This window comes from Xiphophorus maculatus, chromosome 11 (assembly GCF_002775205.1).
Source record: "Xiphophorus maculatus strain JP 163 A chromosome 11, X_maculatus-5.0-male, whole genome shotgun sequence".
In the NCBI taxonomy this organism is placed as follows: domain Eukaryota; kingdom Metazoa; phylum Chordata; class Actinopteri; order Cyprinodontiformes; family Poeciliidae; genus Xiphophorus; species Xiphophorus maculatus.
In genome coordinates this window covers 4,678,189-4,705,809 of record NC_036453.1, presented here as the reverse complement: position 1 = coordinate 4,705,809, position 27,621 = coordinate 4,678,189, and the positions used below count along the sequence as shown (strand labels likewise).

The 27,621-nt window shown below is 38.5% G+C and overlaps 2 protein-coding genes across 5 annotated transcripts; both read left to right on the top strand.

The window, feature by feature from the left end:
- Nucleotides 1-77: 77 nt before the first annotated feature.
- Nucleotides 78-7,399, top strand: snx12 (sorting nexin 12). Of its 3 annotated transcripts, none has more exons than XM_023342807.1 (6): nt 78-424; nt 1,989-2,084; nt 3,556-3,680; nt 4,021-4,111; nt 4,644-4,654; nt 6,593-7,399. In XM_023342807.1, the coding sequence occupies exons 1-5, from the start codon at nt 260-262 to the stop codon at nt 4,647-4,649; spliced, it is 483 nt and encodes a 160-aa protein (XP_023198575.1). In that variant the 5' UTR covers nt 78-259; the 3' UTR covers nt 4,650-4,654; nt 6,593-7,399. The 3 variants fall into 3 exon arrangements, with proteins under 3 accessions (XP_023198575.1, XP_005806024.1, XP_005806023.1); XM_005805967.2 differs by having other exon boundaries at nt 6,588-7,399; XM_005805966.2 differs by lacking the exons at nt 4,644-4,654; nt 6,593-7,399 and having other exon boundaries at nt 4,021-4,123.
- A 2,999-nt stretch (nt 7,400-10,398) lies between these two features.
- LOC102224335 (cationic amino acid transporter 3-like) lies at nt 10,399-26,384 on the top strand. Of its 2 annotated transcripts, none has more exons than XM_005805972.3 (12): nt 10,399-10,502; nt 17,546-18,186; nt 19,164-19,325; nt 19,610-19,790; nt 19,871-19,986; nt 20,720-20,942; nt 21,026-21,165; nt 21,415-21,517; nt 22,382-22,611; nt 22,698-22,864; nt 22,949-23,057; nt 23,156-26,384. In XM_005805972.3, the coding sequence occupies exons 2-12, from the start codon at nt 17,820-17,822 to the stop codon at nt 23,308-23,310; spliced, it is 1,953 nt and encodes a 650-aa protein (XP_005806029.1). In that variant the 5' UTR covers nt 10,399-10,502; nt 17,546-17,819; the 3' UTR covers nt 23,311-26,384. The 2 variants fall into 2 exon arrangements, with proteins under 2 accessions (XP_005806029.1, XP_014326872.1); XM_014471386.2 differs by lacking the exon at nt 10,399-10,502 and adding an exon at nt 11,282-11,366.
- Nucleotides 26,385-27,621: the final 1,237 nt, after the last annotated feature.

Sequence of the window (27,621 nt, the reverse complement as noted above, 5' to 3'; positions counted from 1 at the left end):
CTGCATTACTTCAATGTATCCTGTCCAGTCACCTCGGTGTCCGTTAGGGGGAGCAGGGTTTCTGCTCAGTACGGAACCGAATCAACGCATTTTCCAGATTCAAGAAGGGCAGGGCGGCTGGCCCCCGCAAGAGGAGAGCTGCTTCTCAGACTGCTTGTTGTGCTATCAGATGAGATTTAAGATTGAACTGTGTGGTTAGTTGGTTTTTTACCCTACACACAGACAGAATAGTTTGCATCCTAAAAGCACAGGAGGGAAAATGACAGATCCTGTTGTAGCAGACACTCGCCGGTTGAATTCCAAACCCCAGGACCTGACGGATGCTTACGGCCCCCCGAGCAATTTTCTGGAAATAGACGTTTATGATCCACAGATCGTGGGAGTCGGGCGGAACCGTTATACAACTTACGAAGTTCGGATGAGGGTAAGTGTCGAAGCACTGGTCTAAACACTTAAGAGTTACATAGCTTCCTGTGCTAAGCTAACAGGTTATCACAGAATTGTTGCTTAGCCTGTTAGCATGGAAGAAGACGGAGGTGTCAAGCTGAGGATGGCCGCCTGGGGTTTCTCGAAGCGGCGCTCCGTTAAAACTCAGACGCCGGGGATTATCCGTGGCCTGGTCTTGCTGATAGTTTTCGTCCGAGAGCTATAGATGTTGTTAGCAGGAGTGATTTGCCTGAACCTCAACGTCGCCGTACTTGAGTACGGTTGAAGTTAGCGTATTTTATACTACAGCAACGACTTTCAGTTATTTAATTACATTCAGTAAAATGTATCTACTTAATCCGGAATTCATGAAGTAAACACCGGAAAGCTAATGGCTAACCAGAATGGATAGTGGCAGTGTCAACAAATGTGCTAATTAAGCATTTCTTGCCTTTTGCAAGCAGAAATACATATAACCCTATAATGTTTGCAAACAAACGATGATGGATTTAGGTATATGTATTTAGGATAATCTTGTAATTGCACAAAGTATCGAGATGTGTTAGCCTGTTGCTGTTTAAAAAACTGCAACTTTACCATACTTCCTTTGGCAGTTAGGGCTGTAAAAGTATGAAAAAAAGAAAACCACAAACTCAGCGTAATTTTGAGGAAGCTGAGGTTGACCATTGTACGACACCGGATTTGTGTAAGTTGGTGTCCTGCAACTTGGGATGCAACACTAAGTTTGTTGCCTATGTAAAGTTAAGTGTTAGCAACATGTTGAAGAACTAATGAGAAATCATGAAAACTATTATGTGTGTAACTTTAAAATATATATTTTAAAAACTGAAATTTCTGGTTTATTTATGCATATTTACTCTGAAATGTTTATAAATGCATTGCTCAAAATCATAAATGATACAGTTTAAAAAGCAAAAATGGTCTCACTAAACAGCAGATTTACCACTAAATCTACTGGTTTACCACTAAATATGCTGGTTTAGTGGTAAGAACTAATTCCAGGTAATTGAAATTAAAGTGTTTCTTTAATCAGCCAAAAAGTTTTTTATTGTACTAAACATCTCTAGCTACATCTCTATGGGTAACATATCACCATTAAAACAGCAACAGAGAATATTGTGTTTTGAAACATACAAATATTGAGCTAACATTCATTATCAAAAAATAAGAAAAAAAATAAACTAATAGATCAAACTTCACTAGGTGTGTCACTAAAAGAACAGATAAAAGAAATTGATTGTAATGATGTTTTGGATGTGTTTAAATTATCATTTGAAATATCAAAACAACAACCAGTAGGAGCAAATTAAAAGCTGTTTTAGGATAGTCAGAGATCTCTTTATAAATTTCAATCATTTTTTTTTAAATCTGTGAACTTTTGGCTAAGATTAAATGTAATAGAAATATTAACACTGGTCACATTGTTTTTTTGATGTCAGTCCATTACCTGTTGCTAGAGTAAATAAAAGAATTCAAGAAACATTGCTAAAATTTAATCTTAATGAAGGTGGTGTCACTATTTTTTTCTGTTCTCTACCCAGACAAACCTTCCTATTTTCAAATTGAAGGACTCATGTGTGAGGAGAAGATACAGTGACTTTGAGTGGTTAAAGAATGAGCTGGAAAGAGACAGTAAGGTGAGTATGCAGTTATTTAGTCATTATTTAGTCATTTTCTGGAGCGCTGGACATTTCACAATCTTTTTTTTTTTTCGTTTTAGTTTTGAAGATTTGAGTATTTTCTGACCTGATTCTTGGTGTACAAATAGAAGCTGTCTGATACAGGATATTTTTCTTCCAAAGCGGCATAAAGTTTATGCCTGCCTTGAGGACATTTTAACCCAATTTGATAACCAAAGACTAAACAGTACTTCTTTTTATAATTTAATCATAGTTTATTGTAGGGCAGGGGTATCAAACTCATTTTTATTGGGCTATGCCAAGATCATGAATGTCCTCAAAGGGCTGGTTGTGGCAGAATTTATTGATAAAACATGACAAAATGTAAAAGAAAAAAATCATGGAATGATTGCTTTTTTTATAGCAGATACAAGAGTGGAGGGTGAAATTATCTTGTAGTGATAATTACAAATTATCTTATCTTTGGGTGAAGTAACGTAGGGTTATTTGAAAAATCTTGCCAGGTAAACCGGTAATATTGGTTTATATTGGGATGTTGTTTTTGATATCTGTTACCATCAGTCCAATTTTTTACCTTCATCTGTGCCCTTCATGGACCCTTTCTGCTGTGTGAAACATTGAATTTAGCTTTTTTTTTCCTTACTTTTATTTACTATTCAATAATTATTACATCTATTTGGCATAAAAGCTGCCTCATGCCTTCTGATTTTTGTTGGCAATGAGTCCTGTGGTGTAAAATTATCTGACTATTAGGACGTTTTAAATCTGATGTTGAATATATTACGAGATAAATGTTCCACCACAATCCCCTCTTTTGATAAGAAGATATATAATAATTTTATATTATTCAAATAAAATTTTATTTAATCTCCACTGTTTAGGATTTTTGCAGGTGCCTGTGGTCTTTTTCTTGTCAGAAACTTTTCAATTTCTAGCTTATGGAGCAAAGCAACTAGATAAATTTGATTGAAAGATGAGTGTGACCAATAACGTTTTCTTCAATTTTCCCTCCGTGGGGCAATAAAGGCTATTTTATCTTCTATTGCCATCTTCAACAAGTTATTTTAACAATAATTTATAATAATGATTGAAAAACAGATTACATTAAGTAAAAAAATTTTTTACATTTATGGTTTAAAAATTTATTGGAATCCTTTTTTTTTTTTCTTCATCTTCTCTCCTGCTTTGAGTTCCCCACTTTGAAAAACACCATTAGCCAGCAATTACTGCATTCCAAACTCTCCTATTAGAGTTAATATTGTGCACACTGACTTCAAGATGACAATACTTTTGCAATATATTGTGCAACCCTAACATCATGTGCTGTTTGTCATTTAAAGTAGAATTAACATTGTAACGTAGCCTTTGGAAATGTTAAAGGTGATGTTTCCACCAACCTTCAAAACAAGAAATAGTTGATGTTTTGACCTTTTAACACAATTTATGTTTGTTTTTTTTTTTAATTCAGATTGTAGTACCACCTTTGCCGGGCAAAGCCCTGAAGAGACAGTTGCCATTCCGTGGAGATGAGGGCCTTTTTGAGGAGGCCTTCATCGAGGAGCGGCGAGTCGGGCTGGAGCAGTTCATCAACAGGTCAGCAAGCTCAGCATCCTCCAAGTTACAAAAATATTATTCTGTTAAGGTGCATTACTACTAAAAAATGGACTTTGTAATTTGTGAGGTGACAAAAAAAATATTATCATAAGACTTTGCATTTTGGTACTTTGGGGTTTGGGGTTACATCTGGAAGGAAATGCATCAAAGATGTTGATTTTAACAGATTGACAATAGTTATCTCACTACCTCTAAACATTGTAACCCAGTCTTTGTATTGGCATGTCCTTTTTACTAATCAAAAACTGCATTCAGCTAGTTTTTCATGTTAACGACCAAAAGCAGGCAGTTTAATTTCTCCTTTTGTGTGTTTGTGCAGAATTGCGGGTCACCCCTTGGCCCAGAACGAGCGCTGTCTTCACATGTTTCTTCAGGAGGAAACCATTGACCGTAACTACATTCCTGGAAAAGTACGACACTAAGTTTAATGTGGGAAGATGGTGGGGAGGTGAAAACTGTGGGGGGTGTAGAATGGACTGCCTCTTGCCTTTATTTTCACAAGCAACTTCTCTTTCTCTCTCCCCACTTTCTTCTTCTTCTCTCACTCTGTATTTGATTGTAAACACTTTATGTTGGAGTTGAGAATGCGTTCTTCTGCTACTCTTAAAGACGTGTCGACTATGTTTCAGACAACTCGGTGACTCTTTTCGCCCTTGTTAGTTTGTTTTAAAACTGTACAATAAGGAAGGCGCTCCTAGTAGTTCTGATTGTATTGTGAATATGTGGCTATTAATTGCAGAAATTAGATTACTGTTACAGTTCATCCAGAACTTCTCTAATAAATGTCACATATTCAAGATGGTAATATTATGTGAATAAACTAGAATAATGACTGTGTTTGCTTGAACTAATGTTTATTTTAGAGATGCATACAGACTGTAACTGATATTTCTGATCTTGTTTTGTTCTCTTGTTTTTATTTTCTTTTTTTTTTCTTTTTAGGTATGAATGAAGTAAGTTTACTTTATTTTCATCTCTAAGAGCTTTCTGATAGTTAAAGGTGTTTGCATGGGGACTCTATAGACCAAAGGCAATAGTTCACAGATACTTAAGTAAAAAATATGAATACTGCATATAAATCAGAAATCAGGCTGCTGTGACTCAGTCTTTTAATTATTCCTCACTGATTCTCTGGTGGTTACCTAAAAATAAGGTTCTGCAATCCAGTTTTGTTTAAATTCAAATTTGATCATTTATGTTTTGGTTTGCAGAGGTTACTGAGTCAAGCAGTGCAAAAGCACACCTACTATTTTAAAGTCATGTGAACTATTGTTTGTTAGGAAAGGAGGGCTGTACACCTGTAACAGCAGCTCTTTTATATCATTCCTCAAACTAATTATGATGCATTTTTATAATTAATTGCACTAATCACTGCCTGCATGGGACACTTGCACGCTTTCTTTGTAATTATTCATCTGGCTGAGAAGTTTGCTTTGCATCATGTGATCACCATTAAGTTGCCCAGTGTGTTAATTCAGACTTGAAACACTTTCAGACCTGGATGTATAGTATAAAAAAGCATTTGTATATCTGTGTCTGAAAGACTTGCTTACCAGTTGTGCCAAAATTATGATCTGCTTATTTTATCTTCAAGCTCCAACCTGCATCCAATCCAATCAGTTTATATTTCTTGAACTTTTCACATTTTAGCTTGTTGCAATGTCTTCTAGTGGGACTTGTGATAAACCAACACAATGCAACTCAGAATTGTGAAGTGGAAAGTAGAAAAAACTTGGTTCACAAATTGGTTTAGCAAATTAAAATCTGAAAAGTGTGGTGTGTGTTTATATTTAACCTCACACTTTGTAGAATCCCTAGTTCAGTGAAATGACAGCCCCAAGTCTTTGCAGGTCTAGAAACTGAAATCATTGCCTACTCTTTGCAAAATAATCCAAGCTAAGTTGGATGGAGAGAATCCATGAATATTGATCTTCAAGACTTGCCACAGGGGATCAACTGGAATTAGGCCTGAACTTTGACTACACCATCCCAACACACAAGTATGCTGTGCCCTAAACCATCGTAGTGTATCGGGGCTGAATGCAAAATGCACAAAACTTTTTTTAAGATTATTTGTAAAAGTTTTTAACTATTACATTTTTCTTCCACTTCACACTTGTTCACAGCTTTGATATATCAATATCCCAATCACATATATTGAAGTTTGTGGTTGTTATGTGACAAAATGTGAACATGTTAAAGGAGAATAAACACAGCAATTCATTTGTAGTCTGTGTCCAATGAATGAAATTCATGCAATCTCCATGCATTTGATGAAAAAAAAATCATTTTAATTCCCGCTTGTTGGATAATCAGTCTTTCCTGCTGAAATGGCACATTTGCATTGCGTGATACCCTAATGGTGAAGTCTGTTGCAAAGCATTTACTAATTCCATCAAAGGTGTTGGGGAATGGATATGATAAAAATATGGTACAAGCTGTTTTGTATTGTGAAGCTCCTATGAATCTTCTGTTACAATGTCTGTTGAATGTTACATTTCAACGCAAGAAGAAAAGAGCAACATGAAATTTGTTAAAACTTATAAAAATTGCTGAGTTTGTCTTGAGTAGTGCTTGTGTGTCTAAGTCCAATGAGTCAGCATGTCCAGTGTTATTTCAGGACTCTTGAATAATCTGTGTTGTGTAGCTACTGCAGAGAACCGTTGCTTTTATGCATGCTGTAAAACTAAGGGAACCTGTCACCGCTAACCAGGAGTGTTCAGCACTGATAAAATGAGCAACAATGCAGGAGGACAAATGACGGCTAGCAGTTGACAAGCTGTTGTGATCTGTTGTGTGCACTATCCCTTACATCAGTGCACCAGTCTGTTTTTAATAGCATTTTCTGCATCCTGTTTCTCTCTCTTTCTCTCTCTTATTGGAAAGAACAGATACACCTGCGCCTGCTCTATGTACATTTATTTCTACATCACGTTAATACAAAGCTGATGGGAATGTGAGAAGTCTCCGGATATGCGAGAGGAACACAACTCCTGGACAAAAACCTAAAATCAATGTATGAATAAGTTCATTTGGTCATTCCACATACCATATGTACATTACTTTGAATAAATTGGTTAAGAAGAAAAAGTGCTATATACAGTATAAACTTTAATCTTTTTGTTTAATTTTTTAACAATGATTATGTTTTCTGTTCGCTTTCCAGTTGGTTTGATACAAAACTGTCATTTGCTTTCATTGGTGTTCTAGCGTTCTTTTCACGATAGCCTCCCAAAGTTACGCAACATGTAGCATTCCTGAAAAAGACAGCAACTTGTCATTCCGGTCAGCATATTTTCCCTTGAATTACACTTTTTTTCTATGTTATTTGGATGCTATTAAAACAGGTTCAAGTGTTAACCCTGATTGTTAGTTACTGAATCAGCATGCCTACATATTGGCTGTATGTGGTCAGATCAGCTAGTAATAAAGTTAAGTTAGGTAAACACCCATAATCTAAGCACTGTGACAAGCGGTTCATTACATGAACAATATTTTTTTTGCGGATCTGTTTTCGGGGGGATATAATATAAGGCTTCATTTGGTCTTACTTCCTGCTGTTTGATTCTTCATCAAAATTATTGTGAAGTGTATTATTATTATTATTATTACTACACGCTGTCATTGCAGTTCCACTTTGGGTGGTGAGGAGGAACCTTGTTAATTCTGTCCACCAATAAATTTCCTGCTGGCTGCTGTGTCCTGTCGCTTTCTTTTTGTTTAGGAGGAAGGGAAATTTGAACTAGCCTTTCGTTTTGTCATTAGTGCATGAACCAGAGAGTTCAGACTGGGTGACTGACCTGCAGGGGAGCTAATTGGCTTAAAATAGGAAATAAGAACCTTGTGGTAATACTTTAGTTTTAATCTGTTTCAGTTTGAAATGATCTTAATGTCATATTACTGTTAAGGGTTTCACAGTTGCATCACTTCTATGTTTAAGCTTCTTTTTTAAGCTTTAAGTTGAACAACTTTAATAGTTACGATATGAAAGGTTTTCACTTTGGTTTAAACAGGAAAGTTTTCAATCTTTGTTTGGTTTACAAGTTTGGACTGTTGTATACTTATTGCACCTTTATATGCAGTTATTTAGTCCTGATAAACTCCATAATTTTCTGGCCACATGTATGTGCATCCTTGGCTAAATGCAAGGATGCAAATACTTGAATACTTTGTATTCAAAATGTCACTGTGTTTTTGTCAATCTAGTTAACGACTGGGAAAAGTCCAATTATGACCCATTTCCAGTTTCCATTCTACACAGTGACATTTTTGAATACTTTGTATTCAAAATGTGTGCTTAAAAGAGTTCATGTTGGTTGCACTCTAACGAGGTTAGTGGCTTATGAAGCATTTCAAATCCTTCACCATATTTCTTTTCCAGGACTAAATCATAGATTTATAATCTTAAAGGACAGTTCTAGTTGAGGTCCTGGTGATTTTTAGTACATCACTTAACAGTATTTTTTGCCACCAATGTATAATGTATTTAAAATAAAGCCTGGATGTGTTTACATATTTCATTGTGAGATTCTGCAACTGCATAAATATGAATTCATTTTTGCTTTTCACAGAGATGCCTATGAATGAGATCAACATTTACGTTATAAAGTTTAGATTGTCCCACTTTCATCTTACAGAGAAATGATTACACTCCCTCTTTTCTGTTTACTTGTGGCCTGAAATAAGTTTTTAATATCTGTTCAGAATTCTGAATTTTATTCTTTGTTTTAAACATGTCTGATCTTTCTCCTGCTGTCGCCTTGGGCTTTGGGAAATGCAGGGAGGGATTATCAGCAGAGGAAATTCTGGCCACAGGTGGATTAAACCTGTCCAGGAATAGTGGTCTTGTGATGCAGATCTTGAACCACAGGAGCTCTAAATCAGCAGCTCTGACTTCAATTAGACACAACTGGGTTTTAAAAAAAGAATAGAAAATTAAATATATGAGAGAGAACTGCAAACCTTGGTATGTAAAGTTTTTTTTTTTTAGTAATTCAATGTGTGATTGAATGCACTTTGTGGTTAAAACAAACAAAAGAAAGAATGAGCCGTTATTCCTGGGGTCCATAGGCCATCCGAACTTTTCTCCATGTGAGTACGGTGACCTATAAAACCAGCCAGCTTTGATGTGTCTGCCTTGTCCAGAGTAATGACGGTGGGCAGACAGGATGAGTACAGGGGGCCAGAGCGGAGATTAGGTTGTGTTGTGTTAGGTATTCTAACTCCGGAGCCTGGTGTGCAACCATGAGGCTGGCTGCGTTTGCTGAGACACCCAGTTGAGTTAACTTGATAAAGTGGAAGTAAATTGAAAGAGCAACCCAAAGCAGCGTGACTGAGCATGGACAAAGGGTGAGACGAGTGGTTACTATAGTACCACTGGCAGGGATGGATGGTTGGAGACAGAGAAAATGAGAGCTTTAGCAATTTATGTTTCCAATGATTGAACACAACATCTGGATAAATCCCAAGTATGATTTGAAATAAAAGAAATGCAACATTTTCAGGGGTTGGTAGAACCTACTTAAAAGGCACACTACTGCAACTTAAAAGGATTAGTGTAGCTGGATGAAAGATTTGGCAAGATGGTCTCCTGTTAAGAGACAATGGCCCCAAGTTAATTTATTTGAGAATTGTGTGTAAGACTATTAAAGTCTTCTATGAAAACTTGAAAAAATAAACAGCAAGTATGCGGGAGGAATTTCAAGTCAGATCACTTTACCACATCGGAGAGGGCGGCACCCCAGCAAACAGTGCACCAGAACCCACTGGTTGCCAGGAGTTGTTGGACATCCACCTCATTTTAACACTTTTGCACATCCTTACTTGCTGTAAAACCCTAAAAATAACAAAAAAGTTTGGCTTTACGAAGACAACTGACCCATATAATTATGACAAGTTTTGTTTTCCTCAGGAAGATTCATTAGAAGGAGCTTAATAAAACCAAAAAGTCTTCAAAGTTTGCAGAACCTCTTCACAACATGGCTCGTTCTGTTTTGGGGACAACTCTGGAACATCTGATTATTATGCAAAGAAGGATTCTTAATAAAATCTAGAAAATTAGAGGCAGCCTTAAGCATCCTCTTCATGAGACTGTTATACAAAAACAAACTCAGTCAGAGGCTTCTTCAGATTCACTGTAATACCAGCTGCTACAGGATGTCCTTCCTGCCCACCATCAGTATCTACAACTGCTTGAAGAAAAACGTACGAGTTACAACAAAATGCATTTTCCCTTTGTGATTAATAGGATGTTTTTAAATGAACTGAATTGATATGATATGATATGATATGATATGATATGATATGATATGACCATATTAGGGTGGGATTCTGTGCGATTGTCAGTGATCAAGCTGTACAAGATACAAAATGTTAAGAATAACATCTGACATCACAACCGAGAGGATGACGCATGTTTTCCACATTGATTGCCGTGTAAAGACTTGTGCAATGCTCTGTTTTCTGCTGCTTAGCAAATGACAAGTTAAGCAAGTTCATTGTTATCCTGCGTGGAGATCCTGTAAAATACAAACTTTGCGCTCTTCTCCGTCCATGGAGCTCTTCTCTGTATTGAATATTGAATGTTGTAGTATTTCCTGGTAATGAGATTAATATGTAAGCTCCATTCATGGTGAAAAAGCTCCGCCTTCGTCTTGCGTCAGTTTGTTTATATGTCCCGCCCTCTTTTTACGACTAATGAAAACGCTCAACCAGGCGGGATATTTCATCAGAAACCACAGACTTCGCTGCTTCTCTTCCGCCTCTACCTGTCCACTATTGCACTCCAGAAGACAGCAAAAGGTACAAATATACCGATTTTTGTTTTCAAAATATGTATAGATATTTAAAAGTTCAAGCGGTGTTCAATGACGCGCTTTTTTCCATTCAGTAGTAACGTTTATTTATCTCGTAGTAAGACTGATGCAATCCTCCTCGTGTGTTGTATTGGCGCTAAAGAACATGACGTTCTTCACCTTTATTACCCGATTTATGTGTGAGCGTTTGAAAAAGACTTGTAATTTGCCAAACGTTACAGTCATAATGTGTTAATTCGCTGTAGTTAACATGAAGTAAATCGGCTAAATTTGTCATTTGAGCGGGGAATCAGCTGATGTGTAATGGAAAACCAATGAGAAGAGAGCAGAAAAGGGAAACTTAATAGGGGGTAACCATTGTGGAAAAACTGTTTAAACAGTCCTGTCTTTTTAAAGAATACACCTGACACCCATAGTTTTATCACACAATGTTTTCGTTCATTGTTTTTGCTTTACGCGGTTAAAACATCGTGAGGCTGATGGTTCGCTTTTTATCAAGGCGTGTTGATGCCCGGAATGCTGCTTTCAAAGACCCTCACAAGCACCGAAAATTCCAACACGTGCATCGAAATGCCCTCAGATAAACTCAAAAAAGTGTTGTTGGAGCTGTTGCTTTTAATGTCCAGATTTTCTCACCAAAACGGGCAAATAAGATACCAGGAAACGTAGCTGTTAAACCGCTGCTTGGTGCGTTGCCGCGTTGTATTTATGAACCTAAAAGCCGTCAATCACGGTCAATACCTGAATGCAACAATATCAACACAAGGAGATGAGCGCTTGGAAGCCACGTAGCTAGCTGATGCTGCACATGCTAACAGCTGCACATCACTCAATATGCTTGGCGCTGTTTGTAAGTAAAGACATTTTAACTGCTGTTTTATTTGAGGGTTTCTCTTGTGCACAATCCACAAAGATTCGCGAGTGTCATCATCAAAGCGAGCTGTCTTTCCTCGGTAGCCGCCGCCAAGCTGCCGGTGTTCCGGGGTGTTCCCATGTCTGTGTTGCATCAGCCGGCTAAAGCAACCTGTGGTGAAATGCTTTGCTCCGTGTTGAAGCCGCTGAGCCTGAAGGTCAGATGGTGTGAGGTGGAGTTGTAAAGGTGTGGACATACCGTAAAACTGCAAGCCATGCTGCAACAAGCTACTCAAGTACTGCGGCTATGTTGAAGTGTCACGTTTTTTATTGACCTACTTAAAGTTTAGCAGTTTCTAGTAAAGATGGGGGAAAAAAACGAGAATTAATGGTGCTTTTACTATTTAATACATTTGATGTTTATGATTGCTATTTTTTAAAGCCCTCACAGTCACATTACTATGGTTTTATTAAATATTTGTGACGAGATTTAAACAATAGAATTAGATATTCTTCTACTATGATAAAGCAGATTATTCAGGTATAACACCTCAGTTTCCTTGTGAACACAAAAATAAAAAATGCATTTAACATAATCTAATTCTAACAAAAAGGCAACAATTCAAACTCCACTGTAAGTTTTCATTTTTGTGTTTTCACAAGTAAAATGGGAGATTTTGTAAATCTTAAATTGTTTTTTTTTTCAATAATCCGTTTCATGTAAAATCATCCGTAATGATTTTATGATTTGATGGTAATAAGTAACCCTAACCCTTACCCTTACCTGTTATTACTTAAGACTATTAACTAGAATAGTAAAATGGACAAAAGTAACACATTTAATGTGGAAAAGTAGGTTATACAGCTGAAAGAAAACTACTATAGTTTTTCTTAGCCGTGTGGCATCCCCCACCCACAGACCATGCTGCTCTGGGCAGAGAGCCAGATTGCCCATATCAGAAAATATAAATGTTTGTAAACAGACATATGTATTTGTTAAAAGCAACAGGTAGGAGGTGAGGGCGGTTAGTTACTCTAAATAGCATAAGTTAACACTTCTCATTAGGAAGACTTTGACCTGAAGAAACCATGTGAATAAGTTTTATTTGGTTTTATAACTTCTTAAAGGCTTTGATCTGCATTCCTACTGGTACAATAATTAGTACCATACTTTTTTCTGGTGAGTTGCGCCTCACGGGTTTAAGACCCTTAAAGTTGAATTTATTCGTAGCGTTTCTCTGTTTTGTCAGATTGTCTCGAACTATCTTTTCATGCCGTGCTGCAGCTTAGCGGCCACACCTTGACATTCAAGATGTGGCCACTATGTGCCAAACGGCCAAACTGCTTTATCCTCTTTAGCTCTGCGTGAGCTTAATGCTGCCGCTCCCAGGTCCTGTTAAAGCAAGTAAAAGCTGGTGTTGGTCATGGGAAAGCGAGCAGGTTGTCCGTTTGTCACATTCCATTTGACTGGGGAGAGCAGCTTTCGGCACGGGTTGCTGTGTCCTGCCAGGTGAACTGAGAGGTCGGTCAGTTCAGTCTCAGCGGTCTGCCTTTTCCACAGATACGTGAACAAATGTCCTAGAATGGGCTTTGTCTGGGGCTTTTGTGTAGATTTTGATTAATACAACACATATTTTTCACTCAATGGGGCTACACATAAATTCAGACAATATTGCAGGGTTGCTGAAGAATAATGCAGCATAATATTTTTAATAATAAAGAGGTTTTAATGTTATATATGTGGTCAGTGTTTACTCTTGCAGTGTAATATACGTCTTGTTCCATTTGGTCCTCCAGATAACACAGGTTCCCATTAGTTTAAGTGAAGTTACCACAGTTTTCTTTTCTTCAAAAAATTACAAACTAAATCTATAACATGATCCAACTGATATTGATCCACTTTATATTCCCACTATTGCTAAAACAAACACAAGTTTTCTCACATCCAAAAATATTTCCAAAAAGTAAAAAAAATATATATATATTTCGAGGGATTTAGAATAAAGCCACATCCAGAAGGTTTTTTTTTTCTTCTTTAATATCTTAGAACAAAGCAAGCTTGTTAAAAAGCTGAGTCAAAGAAATGTGGCTAATCAGACTGGTTTGTGCTGCTTAGACAAAGGCTGAACCAAAATGTCTTTGGCCTGAGTCATACTCTGTGGATGGTGTTATAGTAAATTGAACAATAATTATTCAGTCACACACCATAAATGTGAGTCGCACAGGCAAATGGTGAAATACCTGTGCAGTCTTATGGATTGATTTTTTTTAAGTGATGCAATGTTTGCATCATGTTACTATATAAATGTATTTATTTTTTTTGCCACTGTGGAACAGATTTGGCCCGCGACAGACTGGCGACCTGTCCAGGGTGACCCCGCCTCTCTGGAGATAGGCACCAGCACCCTTCCCGACTCCACTAGGGACAAGGGTGTTAGAAAATGGATGAATGGATGGAACAGATTTGTGACGCCTCTTTCTTCCGGCCTGGTTCTGTAACCACCACAGCAGCAACACTAGTGACTGCAGTCAAAACAAACCCATGTGTTGTTCAAGTTAGAACATGGCCCAGAAACAACTTATAATGAGGTTAGCATGTTTGTTACCTTCCAAAATAATCCTCTTACCGTGCAGTACGTGGCAGCAGCTGCAGTGAAGCTCAAGCAACACAACCATTATCCCCGAAGCCTGTTATAACCGGAGCGAAGTTGGCCCGAAACGGTGGGTTAGCAGCCCCACCGACACGAAGAGCCTTTCTTTAAGGGGCAAAGTATGACAAGAACCCTGCTGTTGTGAGCAGAGACTCCCATGATCTCACTGAATATTTACTTTCCTGTAAAACTTTGTCTCGGATGGTCTTTTTAAGAGTGTGTGTGAATGCGTGGACTTGTGGAGTTTGTAACCCTTGTGAAAACCACAAGGAAAAGATTAGCGATGCGCTGACGTGAGCGAAGCCGCAGCGATGGCTCGCTTTAATGAGGCCTTCATAAACCCTGCAGATATGTGGCATTCTTAAAAAGAAAAAATACTCTCCTGGTTGCACTCAAATAACTCTGTGAGGTGCTGGGTGAACCCCTGAGAGGGTCACATCCAGACAGCCATGGCACTTTGTTAATGGGTGTTTATTAGCACAACGGAGACGCCCCTCAGATCTCAGTTCCTGGTGTGCGAGTGGAAAAATGCTGCTGGAATGTCACACCAAGCAGGAGGTTGGAGCATTTCCACCCAGCACCCGTTTCCCATCGTCTTCAGAGGGGCGAGTGTTTATTGTGACAGCGCTCCGGGTGCGCTGTTATTTGGATTTCATTGTTTCACCGTGTTTGTCTTTTATTTCTCCCAATCCTAAGCTGTACAAACCAAGGCATTCTTTTGATCCGGTAGAACGAGACATGCTTTGATTAATTGGTCGTGTTGCTTTTGTGGTATTAATAGAATATTGTCTGTACTGGAGCACTGTGAGTTTATGTCCTGTTCACTGAAAGGGGCCAGAATTAGATTCTTGTCTTTTAAAACGTTTCTGCATGATGTGACATTAAACCAAACTGGTCAGAGAACAGATCCTTCTTAAGGCAAAAAGTTCTTCTTTTGTAGACGCTGTAACACTGAGACGGTCCGGTCCGGTCCGTGCTGCCAGGGTAGGGTTTCACTTCTCCTCTTCGCTGGTTGAGCAGTGAAGTGACCGACTGGCCCGAGATGTCAAGGAATCAGGTGTCGCAGCTTAAACGGCCTCAGAAAGGAGACAGCATTGCTTTTTATACTTTCTCAGAGTCCCTGAAGAAAAAGGCTTTAACAGAATTCAGACCCCTTGAACTTTTTCCCATCATGTGACTTAGTGTTTTGCATTCAAGTTTTCATTTATGACAGGTGAATGAAGTGAAATGTGAAATATTGTGCAAAGTACAATAGCCAGTTTATTAGAGAACAATAAACTAGTGTTGTATTTTTTATCTTGTGATAAAGCTTTGTATCAGTTGGACTGTGGTTATCTTTTAAATAATTGACATATCAGCTTTTAGTTCTTCAGATTTCCACTAATCTCAAACGTGCTCGATTAACAGAACAAAGGTCTGTTGTTTTGATTTCGACACTGTCACATGAAGCTGTTGTGAGATTCAGTTTTCTTGATTATTTAGTTTCTTCATAATATCTGAATAATGTTGCACTTTCTGAACAGATAAACTTTCACTGTCCTTGATATTGCAAGCAGGAGTTACATGTGTCAGCAAGAGGGTTGCTGTAAATTTGAGGGTGATTTTTGCACATTCATCACATTATTATCACGGCACATGCATGCTTTTGTGTGATCTCTGACAGTAGAATAACACAATGCACTGAGCGTCCTGTCATTCACACGCTCAGTTTATAACGTGCAAATCTCTGCTCTGAATTTCCACAAGTTTTTAAGTTAACTTTTATCTGTTAATCTGAGCAAGTTCTGCACAGGCAATGTTGTTTAAGCCAAACCCGGATTAACGGACTGGCTGGTCGGAAAGTAAAACACATCTTATGCAACCTGACTTGGATATAATATGTAACATCAGAGTCAAAATGTTGTGGAACCAGTTTCTTTGTAATGCCGTAAGCATCAGTCGAGCATTCCTTTGTAAAAAGAGACCTCTTTGCACTTTAGTAACCCGCCTTTACTTCCCCAGGTGGTTTACCTTTGGGATTTACGTCAGTCCTAAATTCATTTGAGTGTTTTTCCTCGTCCATCTGATAGCTGGACCAGCTCTGAGAAAAAACAGTGAGTCTCCTCACTCGAGTTGACTCTTCTAAATGTCATTGGACTGTTATGCGCCAAACACGTGTTTGCAGAAACTCCTCTAATTATTAACATTTATTATTTGCTGATCTGACGCAGCAGATGTTTATGTCCTGAAAAGCTGGTTTTGGGTTAATTTAAACCTTTCTGTAGATCAGGTTCAGTTTCTGAGTGTGTTGAACTCCATCAGTGTGTTTTCCCAGTGCAACAGGTTCACCTTATCACATTACTTTCTCATGCTGTCCTCCCCACCTCTCGCTTGTTGATGTTAGTTTGATTCGACCCCATCGTCTCCTCACAGCCTTTCCCAAGCTTTTAGAACAACACTGAACCAGCAGTAGTCTGCACTTTCTCGCTGCAAGGAAGTGGTGAGGGCTTGTGCAAGGTGTTCCTTTGTTTGTACTAAGGTGTGTCACATGGCAGGTTTATTTGTTAAAGCAAAAAGAAAAAAGAAAAAGAAATGAAGAATTAGGCCTGGCAGGACAGTATTCGATCTCCTTTTGTCTTCACGAGGTCACTGTGTGCCCCACTGAGATCCCATGATCGTACACTAAACTGGTTTGAATTCCTGGAAGTTGTGTAACCTGGTTCTCATGTCAGGAGGTAGAATATTTTTTTTACCTTTTTACTGAAGAACTGCTGGCTGATAAGAGGGATGTTCATAACTAATTTGAAGAAAATACTGAATTTCAACTTCAGTATTAAATAAAAAATGTATTTCCATTCATAAAATGTTTCATTTATATTCATTCAAAATAATTTAGTTACATTTTCAGCTGCAATGTTTTTTGGAGGTTGTCTCTACCAGATACATTCTCATTCTTCTGCACATCATAGCTCAGTCATCTTCGAATGACAGTTATTGTTTGCACACAGAACCTCAATAGTTTTTTGGGCTGGGTTGGTTCACTTTCACTTAATATTTTTGGTCTAAACTACTCTGATCATCTTTGTTTTTGTTTTTTTTCCAACAGCATGATGCTGCCACCACAGTGTTTCACAATAGAAGTTCCCAATGTTGGTTTTTCTTGTTTAAAATGTATTTTTCTTAGCACCATCCTCTGCCTTGTTTCTACAAGCTTTTTAGAGATGTGAATATTTCTGCAAAATACTGAGAGTTTATCTCATAGTGAATAAAGCATTAAAGAACAGTTTTATTTAATAAATACCTGAATTATTAGACAAAAGACGCATGGAGATGTTTTATGTCCTATAAGGAAAATTTTGTGCGGAGTTCATACATTCTGTTATTGTTTTTTAGATTTTACGTCTGCCCTGAATTTTCTTTCGTAGAAACGGGAACAATGCTGTAATCTCTGTTTAATTACGAGCTCTGAGCTGTAAGAAGTGTAAGCTTTGGCAGGTACTGAATGAGAGCCCTGTTTAAGTTTTTTCCTTGTTGTGTTTCCTCACAGGTCCTAATCTGCTGCTTCGACAACACACCTGCCACTTCCTGCTTTGTGTACTCCAGTAACTCCTGCCTAAGTAAACACACACATCAGAGGACCAGTAGTGTTCAAATACTTGTTGTTTACCTCATTTGTCCCAAGCTTTCCTGCTGTCCTGATCCAAACCGGAGAACAGGTGTTCTGTATAAGCAGTGCCCATCTCACACACACTCACCCACCTACGCTAGCATCATTTAAAAAGCATAGCCTTTTCCTGCACCCACGCATAATCACAGCCATCATGGCCAGGATGCTGTCCAACTTTGGCAAAACCCTGCTGCGCCGCCGGGCGCTGGACTTCTCCAGTGAAGAGACGCAGTTCGCCCGCTGCTTATCCACCCTGGACCTCATCGCCTTGGGGGTGGGCTCCACCCTGGGGGCTGGCGTCTACGTCCTCGCAGGCGAGGTTGCTAGAGAGAAGGCGGGACCGGCCATTGTCTTATGTTTCCTCATCGCCGCCCTGTCCTCCATGATGGCTGGCCTGTGCTACGCCGAGTTTGGCGCCCGTGTCCCCAAGACGGGCTCCGCGTACCTCTACAGCTACGTGACGGTGGGAGAAATATGGGCCTTCATAACAGGGTGGAACCTCATCCTCTCTTATGTCATTGGTGAGTTCCAGTTTAGGTGGATAAAGTGTTGAACAAGTTCATTCCAGTAAATTTGAATGTCATCTAATATCTATTTTATCTTCCCAATTCAAAAAGTGAAACTCATGAAATAGGATAGAATAGGTTGGTTATACATAGGTCTGCCGCAATAGATCAATTAATCGCAATATGAATGAAAACAAGACGTAGAATTTCCTGTTTTCATGCTTTGTTTTTCTCTTTTTTTCTCTCTTTCTACAAAAGTCTGGTGCTTTGGTCTTTTTTTTTTAGGACAATTTTGTTTGTTGTTTCTGTTTGTTTATTTATTTTGGATATTTAGAATGTCTTCCAGTTCCTTTAAATGTTCATTAGAGCATAAAGTTTATTAATCTTTGAGAATGTGTTCTTGCATTATTATTACATTAGCATTGTATTACTTGAAAATTGTCTTAAAACAACAATATTGTTTACCTCAATAACTTCTGGAACAATTTATCGTCCAGCAAAATTGATCATGACAGGCCTAATTACAGACAGTAATGAATTTCTGTTGTTTAGGTTTAATTTAGATGATTTTGGCTTGTAAACTTATAAATTGTATAAAAACATTATAGTATTACACTAGACCAATAAAAATAAGATTTTGGCAGTTTTCTCTGTGTGTGTCCTTTTTCCTTCCACTCAATTTTTCAATAATATACCTGGATGCAGCATTCGTGGGATGTTAAGTGGAAGGAAAAAGTGATAGGATATGTTGAAAAGTTATAACCATAGCCTTGAGAGGAGGTACATCTCATGTAAATTAGACATTTCCTGAGAAAATGAACCTTTTTGGTTTTTATTAGCTAAGAAAGACAAATAATTTGATATGTTTTACTATGTGTGTAGTGAATCTAAATAACACGAGTTTCACTTTTTCATTCAAACTAGTGAAATGAATGAAGTTTCCAGTCAAATCAAAAAATCTGATTTTTGATTTCTCTTCTGTTTTCTTTTAGGTACGGCCAGTGTGGCCAGGGCTTGGAGCTCGACCTTTGACAACCTGGTCGAACAAAAAATATCCGGCTTCTTTAAAGCATCCATGGAAATGAAAGTGCCTGGAAAAGTGCTAGCGGAGTATCCGGATCTGTTTGCCCTAATCCTGGTCCTGCTGCTAACCGGTGAGTTTGCTGAGAGCTTTAAAGTTTTAGTAGAAGGGGAAGAGAAAAACAAACTCCTGTTTATGCAGCCAAAGAGATCTTATTAGTCGGCCAGAACAGTTGTCACACCAATCTCTCAGCTAATGTCACATGCCAGCAGCAGTGTTAGGAAGAGCTAATCAGAGGATTGCTGTTGCCGAGTGATGGTTTGTCCGAACATATCTGCCCACGCAACAGGATGTGCAGTTACTGATCCTGAATATGAATTTCTTTCCCTCGCTTCCTGCGGCGTCTGCTCCCCTCAGGTCTCTTGGCCTTCGGCGTGAGCGAGTCGGCGCTGGTGAACAAAATCTTCACGGGAATCAATCTGGTGGTCCTGGGCTTCGTCATCATATCCGGCTTCGTCAAGGGAAACGTTGACAACTGGAACCTCGAGAAAGGCGATTACCTTGACTACAGGAACAGCACCAATGTCACCCAAAAGGAGTGAGTATTGGTCTCTATTGCCAACATAAGTTCTGTTTTGTTGTTGAGTTCTAAATGTTGCTTTTTCTGTTTTTCCCCAGACTGACAGAAAGGTTTGGTGTAGGTGGTTTTGCCCCGTTTGGCCTCAGTGGAATCTTATCTGGCGCTGCCACCTGCTTCTACGCCTTTGTGGGCTTTGACTGTATTGCCACCACAAGTGAGTATGTTTTCTATTTCCAAGGTGCAAATAGAGTAACATGACTGCCTATATGACCACTGACTCTAGCCTGATAGAAAATGTCTGCCGTTCATATTCAGTAGGAAATGTGATCATATTAACAGTGACAGCTTCCCATACATGAATACTTTGATTCGGTTTAAAAAATGAAGCTCAGCTGTATAAAAAATAAATATTAAAGACAGCATTTCAGAGTGCTGCATCCAAGGATATTGTTAGAAAGTTTAGCAGAAGGAACAAGTCAAATCTGACTACGTTTCAGCTGGTTTGCAAAGCAGAATGTGTAAAGAAGATTTATTTTGGATGTGCACAGCTGGTAAAGAAATACAAAAGAAATTCTCCAAGTATTTGCACCTGTAATGCATGCCACACTTTTCAGATTCATGGCGCATAGTATTGCACCATGCGTTCCACAATACATACTGTTTACATACATGTTGGCTAAATCAGTTGAGAGAGTGTGTACAGATGTACACACACTCTCTAGAGTTTTGCAGATGTATTATTTTTGTATTAGCTAATTATTATGCACTACTTTGTGTTTGTCAGTTACATAAAACCCTATATCAGTGTGTTCTGGTTTGTAGTTGTGATGAAATGTGCTTAAGGTGTACTTTTGCAACTCAGTGCAAGCTGGTTTTAATTTATTTATTCGGTTTTCAGTGAAATTTAACTTGCAGCTCATCCTTTTTCCATTGTTTTCTTCCTCCAGGTGAAGAAGCTAAGAACCCCATGCGGTCCATCCCCATCGGCATCGTGGCCTCGCTGCTCATCTGTTTTTTCGCCTACTTTGGCGTGTCAGCAGCCCTGACCATGATGATGCCGTATTACCAGCTGAACACTGACAGCCCTCTGCCCGAGGCTTTCAGCTACGTCGGCTGGGCGCCAGCCAGATACATCGTGGCCGTGGGTTCTCTCTGTGCGCTGTCCACCAGGTGAGGAAGGGAAACCCTAACACCCGGGACTCGCTGTAAGCTGCAAGCAGCTATTTGAAGTCTCAATTTTGATCTCCTCTCAGCTTACTGGGCTCCATGTTTCCCATGCCTCGGGTTATTTACGCCATGGCCGAGGACGGGCTGCTGTTCCGGATTCTGTCCCGGATGAATGCTCGCACAAAGACCCCCATCCTGGCTACCATTGTTTCTGGAATCATTGCAGGTAACATGTCTGTTGGTAGGATTCAGCTGTGTGTCGTTCTCCCATCACAGTGAGTCAGCAGGGTTTTAATTAGACTTCCAGCTCTTCTCTGTCTTGTCTCAGCGTGTCTGTCAGGATGTCGGTTCAGGATCGATAAAGCTTCCTGAAAGCGACAGGAAAAAACTCAGCAGTTCCGATGGGTTTTGAAGTGGCTGTAAATGTTTGCGTCCACAGAATGAGTTTTTCTAAAATCTGGTTTCCTCCTCGCAGCGCTGATGGCTTTCCTGTTTGATCTGGCGGCCCTGGTTGACCTCATGTCCATAGGAACGCTGCTGGCATACTCATTAGTGGCTATTTGTGTCTTAATTCTCAGGTAAGTACTTTTATCATCATCAACTTTATTAAAGACGCAACTAGGTTCATATATTAAAAATTTTATTCAAATAAACAGTCTTAGGACGAGGGCAATCATAGATATTAGTCACAGATTTACAAAATGACTAAACCTGACTGAACTTTGTGTGATATCCGTTAGCATCAAGATGACGATATATAGAAACGGGTAATCTCCACACAAATCTGTACATAAGGTTACGTAATGCAGCGTAAACGGTAGAGGCACCAACAAATACTAGACTTGCACTAGTCCATCTGTGTGTCCATTTCATTATAGGCCTTTGAAGCATCAATTAAACACATTAAAATTGTAGAATTATTCCTATTATACAAATCTAAAATCTTTCAAAGTGAATATACACATATCTGTGTCATGGTTTGATTTAAAACCAAACTGCTTATCTGAAGTAAGGAGAAAATGTTCCATCTTACTCGGTCTAAAGGTGCAGGACCTTGGATAGCACACAGGCCGATAATTTTCCTTATTTGTTTTGACAGTTTTATCTTTAACAATAGATACTAATACAACATATAACACTGAAACATGGACTAAAAACCCATTAAAACACAAAGCAAGCAAAGGGAAGAGTTTTCTGATAGAAATTTGTAATTGTCTGCAGACAGGTTCATGACTGCATTATAAATTTATTACTTGAAAATGGTCTCAAAACAATATTATTGTGTATTGCAGTAATGTCTGGGACAATTTATTGCCCAGCAAAATCTGTTATCATGACAGGCTTATGTGTAACGTGGTGAAATGTTTGATATTTGCAACAGAGCAGAAGACATTTTCCTTCATGTTTCAGTTTAAAACAGCCTCTCTGCCCTCACTCAACAGGTATCAGCCAGGCAATCTGAATTCGTCCAGTCAGACGGAGAAGCTGGTGGAGCTGGTGGAAGGCGAGAAGGTGGCTGTGAGCGGCGGGGACAGCGGGGACGAGTATGGCATGGAGATGGAAGACAGACCCCTCCATGAGACATTCACTGCCAAGCTGCTCTTCTGTCCAAGTGGAAAAATCCCAACTAAGACCTCTGGGATGATAGTCTACGTTACCACAGCTGTTATTTGTAAGTCTGCTACCAAGTGCTCAGTCTACTTGTTAGAGTCATGTCCAGCAGGATCTGAGTTTGTTTTCTTTCTCCTGTTTTCACAGCTGTTCTCATCACCATTCTGTGCATCATCCTGGCAAACGGTTTGAACCAGCTGTTCGCCGGACATGCAGCCGTTGTGGTGCCCTGCATCATCTTGGCTCTGCTCTGTGTCGTCTGCATTATCATCATATGGAGGCAGCCACAGAGCAATGAGGCTCTGACCTTCAAGGTCAGATATCTGTTTTTTTGTGTGTTTGTTCCACTTGTAGTGTTGCACTGAGCAGTTTCTAAATGTAATCTCTGTTTTCTCAAGGTCCCGCTGCTTCCATGGTTGCCCCTGTTCAGCGTTTTTGTCAACATCTACCTCATGATGCAGCTGGACATTAGTACATGGTGCCGCTTCTCGGTCTGGATGATTATCGGTGCGTTTAAACATTTGCAAACCTGTGTTCCCTTCTGTTCTGTCAAACTGGGGGCAGCTTGCTCATGTTATTCTTTTTATCTGCCCTTTTTCCTCCAGGCTTTGCCATCTACTTCTCATACGGTATTATAAACAGCAGTGAAGCTAACAACAAGTCGCCCTCAGGCAAATACGAGCCGGCGCTGCAGAATAAAAGCCCGATTTATAAGGGTGGTCCTGATGAGAGCAACGTGGAGGCCGGCAGCAGCCCCTGAAACGGACTGACCCAGATCCGAAGCTCGTTTCCGAGCACCTGCACCCATTCCCGATCATTTACAGTGCAGGCGGGTCGGAACTAGGCATGGGCCGGTATGAAATTATGATGATATGGTGACCTTTGGTTTCGCGGAATCACGGTATTATGGCTCCAGCTCGAAAATGTGTTATTTTGCATTTTCTTTATCATGCTTTGACGTGAACGCATCCGCGATTTGCTTCTTAAATGTTTGCTGAATTGTGGGCTGATCTTCTCCCTTTGACATGACCTGTTGCTGCCAGAGGCTCTGCTTTTTCTAAAAAGGACAGATGTGAATTTAACTGCAATTTCAAATTAGTCTCATCGTAATTTCTGTGGTCATAGTCAACTTTATTTGTCTTTGGAAGCTGCGTAAACTTGCAGAGCTAGTAACTATGCAGCAGCAGATGACCGGTGGGATTTGACCTCCACCTTTTCGCTGACCAGACATTACAAAAATAAATGCTTATACTGCAGGCACAGTATGACGCAAAATTTTGTGGTTTTAAAACGGACTTTTTCATATCACGGTATACGTTGAAACCGGCAACCGGCCCATGCCTACTCAGAACGCTGCTCCGGGTTTAAAGGAAGGGAAGAGGCAAGAAAAACGCAACACACATCTTACCTCTGACTTGGAGGCCGATCAACTACTTGACAACTAGATGCTGCGACGAAGCCGATTTGCAGCTCGTCTGAGTTTTAACTTGGGTTTTATTTAGCCTTAGCCCACAGCAAGCATTTACCTGCCTGAATCACATGCTTTCAATGGATCTGACCAACAAGGGGGTCAGATCATGTTTTATTCCGTTAAATGAAACTGCAAACCGGAAAAATGTTACTTTTTGTTTTTTATTGTTTGTGTGTTATTAATGTCCTGAAGTGGACCCATTAAGTCACTAGTGAGTCCCAGTGTAAATCCCAGTCAATGACCATTTGAGCCATTAAGTTCACCGTCATAAGATCATTCAGTGAATCCATCAACAAAGTGGCAGAGGACAGTAATCCCTCTCTTATGAATGTGGTGCAGTAGAGGAAGTTACCTGGGTGTTTACACGTCTTGTGAGAGGCTGTGAGGTTTACAGTGTCAGTTTTTACTGGTAGGTCAGTAGCATCTGGTCAGTGCTGATGTTTATGTTCAATATTGTGCAGCTGAAGTCCTAACTGGTAACACTATAACCCCACTGCATCCTAAAACTCCCTGAAAACTGGTGTAGAGCTAGTAACTACAATATTTACATGGTATAACTAGGCACAAGCTGAGTAAAACTACCATGGTTTCTTGCCATCATTTCCAAAATTTAAATCAAGAATGTAAAACATGAATATTACTTGAAATAATGTTATCTGTAGCATTATTACTTTCTTATGTTGGTATAAAAAAAGAAGTAAAGCTATAGAACAAACCTATACTAAATTTAACAGTATATTTCAATTTAGGATTTATTATCACAATATTTCGTTTAGTATTTATTGCGATAAAAAAGTATTTCCAACTAGGTCTGTCACAAAAAAACCTTTTCTAATGCCGCCCTGGGTAACCACCCATATGATCATATCTAAAGTAGAAGGAGCATAACAGAAAATGTTTGCACTTTTCAAACCGCAAATCAAAACCTTTATATCTACAGCCAGCCCATGCCTACGTATGACATAATTTAACAGTTTTGTTATTTATTTCATCACAGTATTAACATGTTACCATTCGATTTTGTGGCCTTTGATTTCAACTTCAGCGACTCTAAAATGTACATAAAACACATAAATCTGTGTGGTTGAACTTTCACGTCATCCTGCTGTATGGATTTTAAAATTATTCAATGGATTTACCGACTTAAGATTTTGCTAACACCAGTTTATCTGCCTTTTGTATTGTTTTTTTGTTCACATATTTGTACAAACCGGACGAGGTTGATGGGATTTTGGGGGTCGGGCATTTTCAGCAGAAATGCAATGAACTGTAATGTACGTCCAAAATAAGCCAGGGTTCATGTCAAGTTTTACCACTAAAACGTAATCTCTTTTTTTTTTTCATTTCTTTGTAAAAAAACATGTATTCTCCACTAAGACTCTTGATTAGTTTCAGCGATATAACTTGAAATTTTAAACCTTTTTCAGATAAATTACCATCACTTGTAGTTTAGTTTTATAATCTTATTTACTCCTAATTTTGTTAGAACATGTTAATATTTATGTGTTTATTGATTGTTTGGTAAAGCATTACTGTTTTCTGCCTTTATGTATTCATTTTAACTTGCTTTTTAGATGTACAGCTTAATGTTGATCTTTTGTCACGTTATATATTTCGTTCCTGACCTTTTTCGACCAAACTGAATTTTTTTTACTCCGCTTTCCAAAAGCTACCAACCACAACGAGCTGGTATTTAAATTATTCTAACTATTTTTGCCCCAAGCCTTTTTCAGTCTGATTGATAACTTATTTTTAAAAGTTTTTTTGTGTGTGTTGTTGTCATAGTACAAGTGCTTTACTGTAGAGTGTACAGTATTTGTTTAAATATCTTTGTATATTGCTGTAAATTATGCAAATATACTTTCTTTGACATATGAAATTACATGTAAACCTGATGAGACGGTTTTTATATATTACACTTGAAGGAACTGATGCTGCTGAAGCCCAAATTAAACTATTTGAGATACAAAATGCTCCCATGGAAGCTGGATTATAGATATCTTGAACGCGTTTATCGGTAAAAGGTAGAATTAATTGTCTTTTTTTACAGATGGCACATAAGAGCCACTTGTGAAGCCGAATGTGAAATTTGCTCTTCAACTTTTTGATCTGAACTTTATGTTCTCCACGCTTACTCGCCACCAAAATGTTCTGTGACGGGTGTTGACTCACTCAGCTCGTCACAACCCGCCCTGGTGCCTTTTTGAAAAATCAATCCAATCATTCCCCCGTAGTGCTGTACCATTAAGAGCAACAATTGACTTCCGTTTTGTATTCTGTACATATGCTTTATTGTGTAAAATGAGCTGCGTTTTAATTTTCTCCTTTTTTTTTTTTTAAATAAAAGTGATTTATTCTCTTGGAACCTGTCTCTCTCTGCCTGTTCTTTTTCTCAGCAAACGAGTTGAATGCCAGACGCTCCAGTTTTTTTCCAATGACTCACTGATTCATTGGAATCAGTGAGTCATTGTGCCTCACTTTGCGCACAGTTAGCACACATTCTGTTAGATGCAGAAGCCCTACCTTTTGGGTGGGTAGTTTAGGTTCTGGAAAAAAGGCGGAACTATCAAATTCACTTCCTAATTACATTTTTGTCTTTTTGCAAAAGCTTTTAACAACAGGGTAGTTTCCCCTAAACATTATTAAAGTTAAAACATTATTTCAACAATTATTGTTCATTTTAGAGCAAATCCTGAGGTTTAGAAGATATTGCTAAGAAGTTAGAAAGTATTATAATGGGTACTTAAATTTCTATGGCTTAATAAACCCTTGATTTTTTCAACAAATAGAAAATGTATGCTTTTACTGCTCTTTACACTTCTATTACTTCCTGTTTTGCTCAGCCTCTGGGACAAATTAGTTATCTTTAAATATGCAAATGGATTTGCCCCTTTAAAGTTATTCTGTTTTTTCTTTTTTTTTTTTACACTTGATATATTTATCAGCATAAAACAACTTCTAATATCAAACAAATATAACCTGAGTAAATCTAAAATTGTTTTACAACCACACCCCACTTTCCCTGGCCTGATCTGGACTTGGAAATCCTTAAATCACTTAAATGGAACCAGTCTGACGACATAAAGGATCTACATCCACACAAATTCAAGAACATAAAGAAAATTACTGACATCTGTCATGTTGCAAAGTCCTGGACTGAATTTATTAGTTTAAAAGTTGATGCTATCCGATAATTTTTTTTTTTGCCTACCTTTGTATTTTGTTAGGAAGTGATCACAGTTTTATTACTTCTTCATTTAATGAGGCTGCCCTCTAATGGTCAAACATGGTAACTCACTGGTCTGGCTTAGATTGAATTCTTAAATTTTATGTCTTACATTGACTTTCTAAAAATTCTGTGGGTTTGTATTTATTACGTCCAAAGTCACTCGGAAGAGATTCTACCTCCATTCAGATGGAGTAAATGGACTCATCCATTGATTATTTATCATGTTTGATCCCAATAGTTCATACTTATTGGCATTTTATTAGGAAGATTTAGATACAAACCAATTGAATAACCTATTCATATTGAATCAAAATAAAGAAGCACTTTCTCTCTTAGAAACTTTGATCCAAAATGAAGGGATGAATTCACTG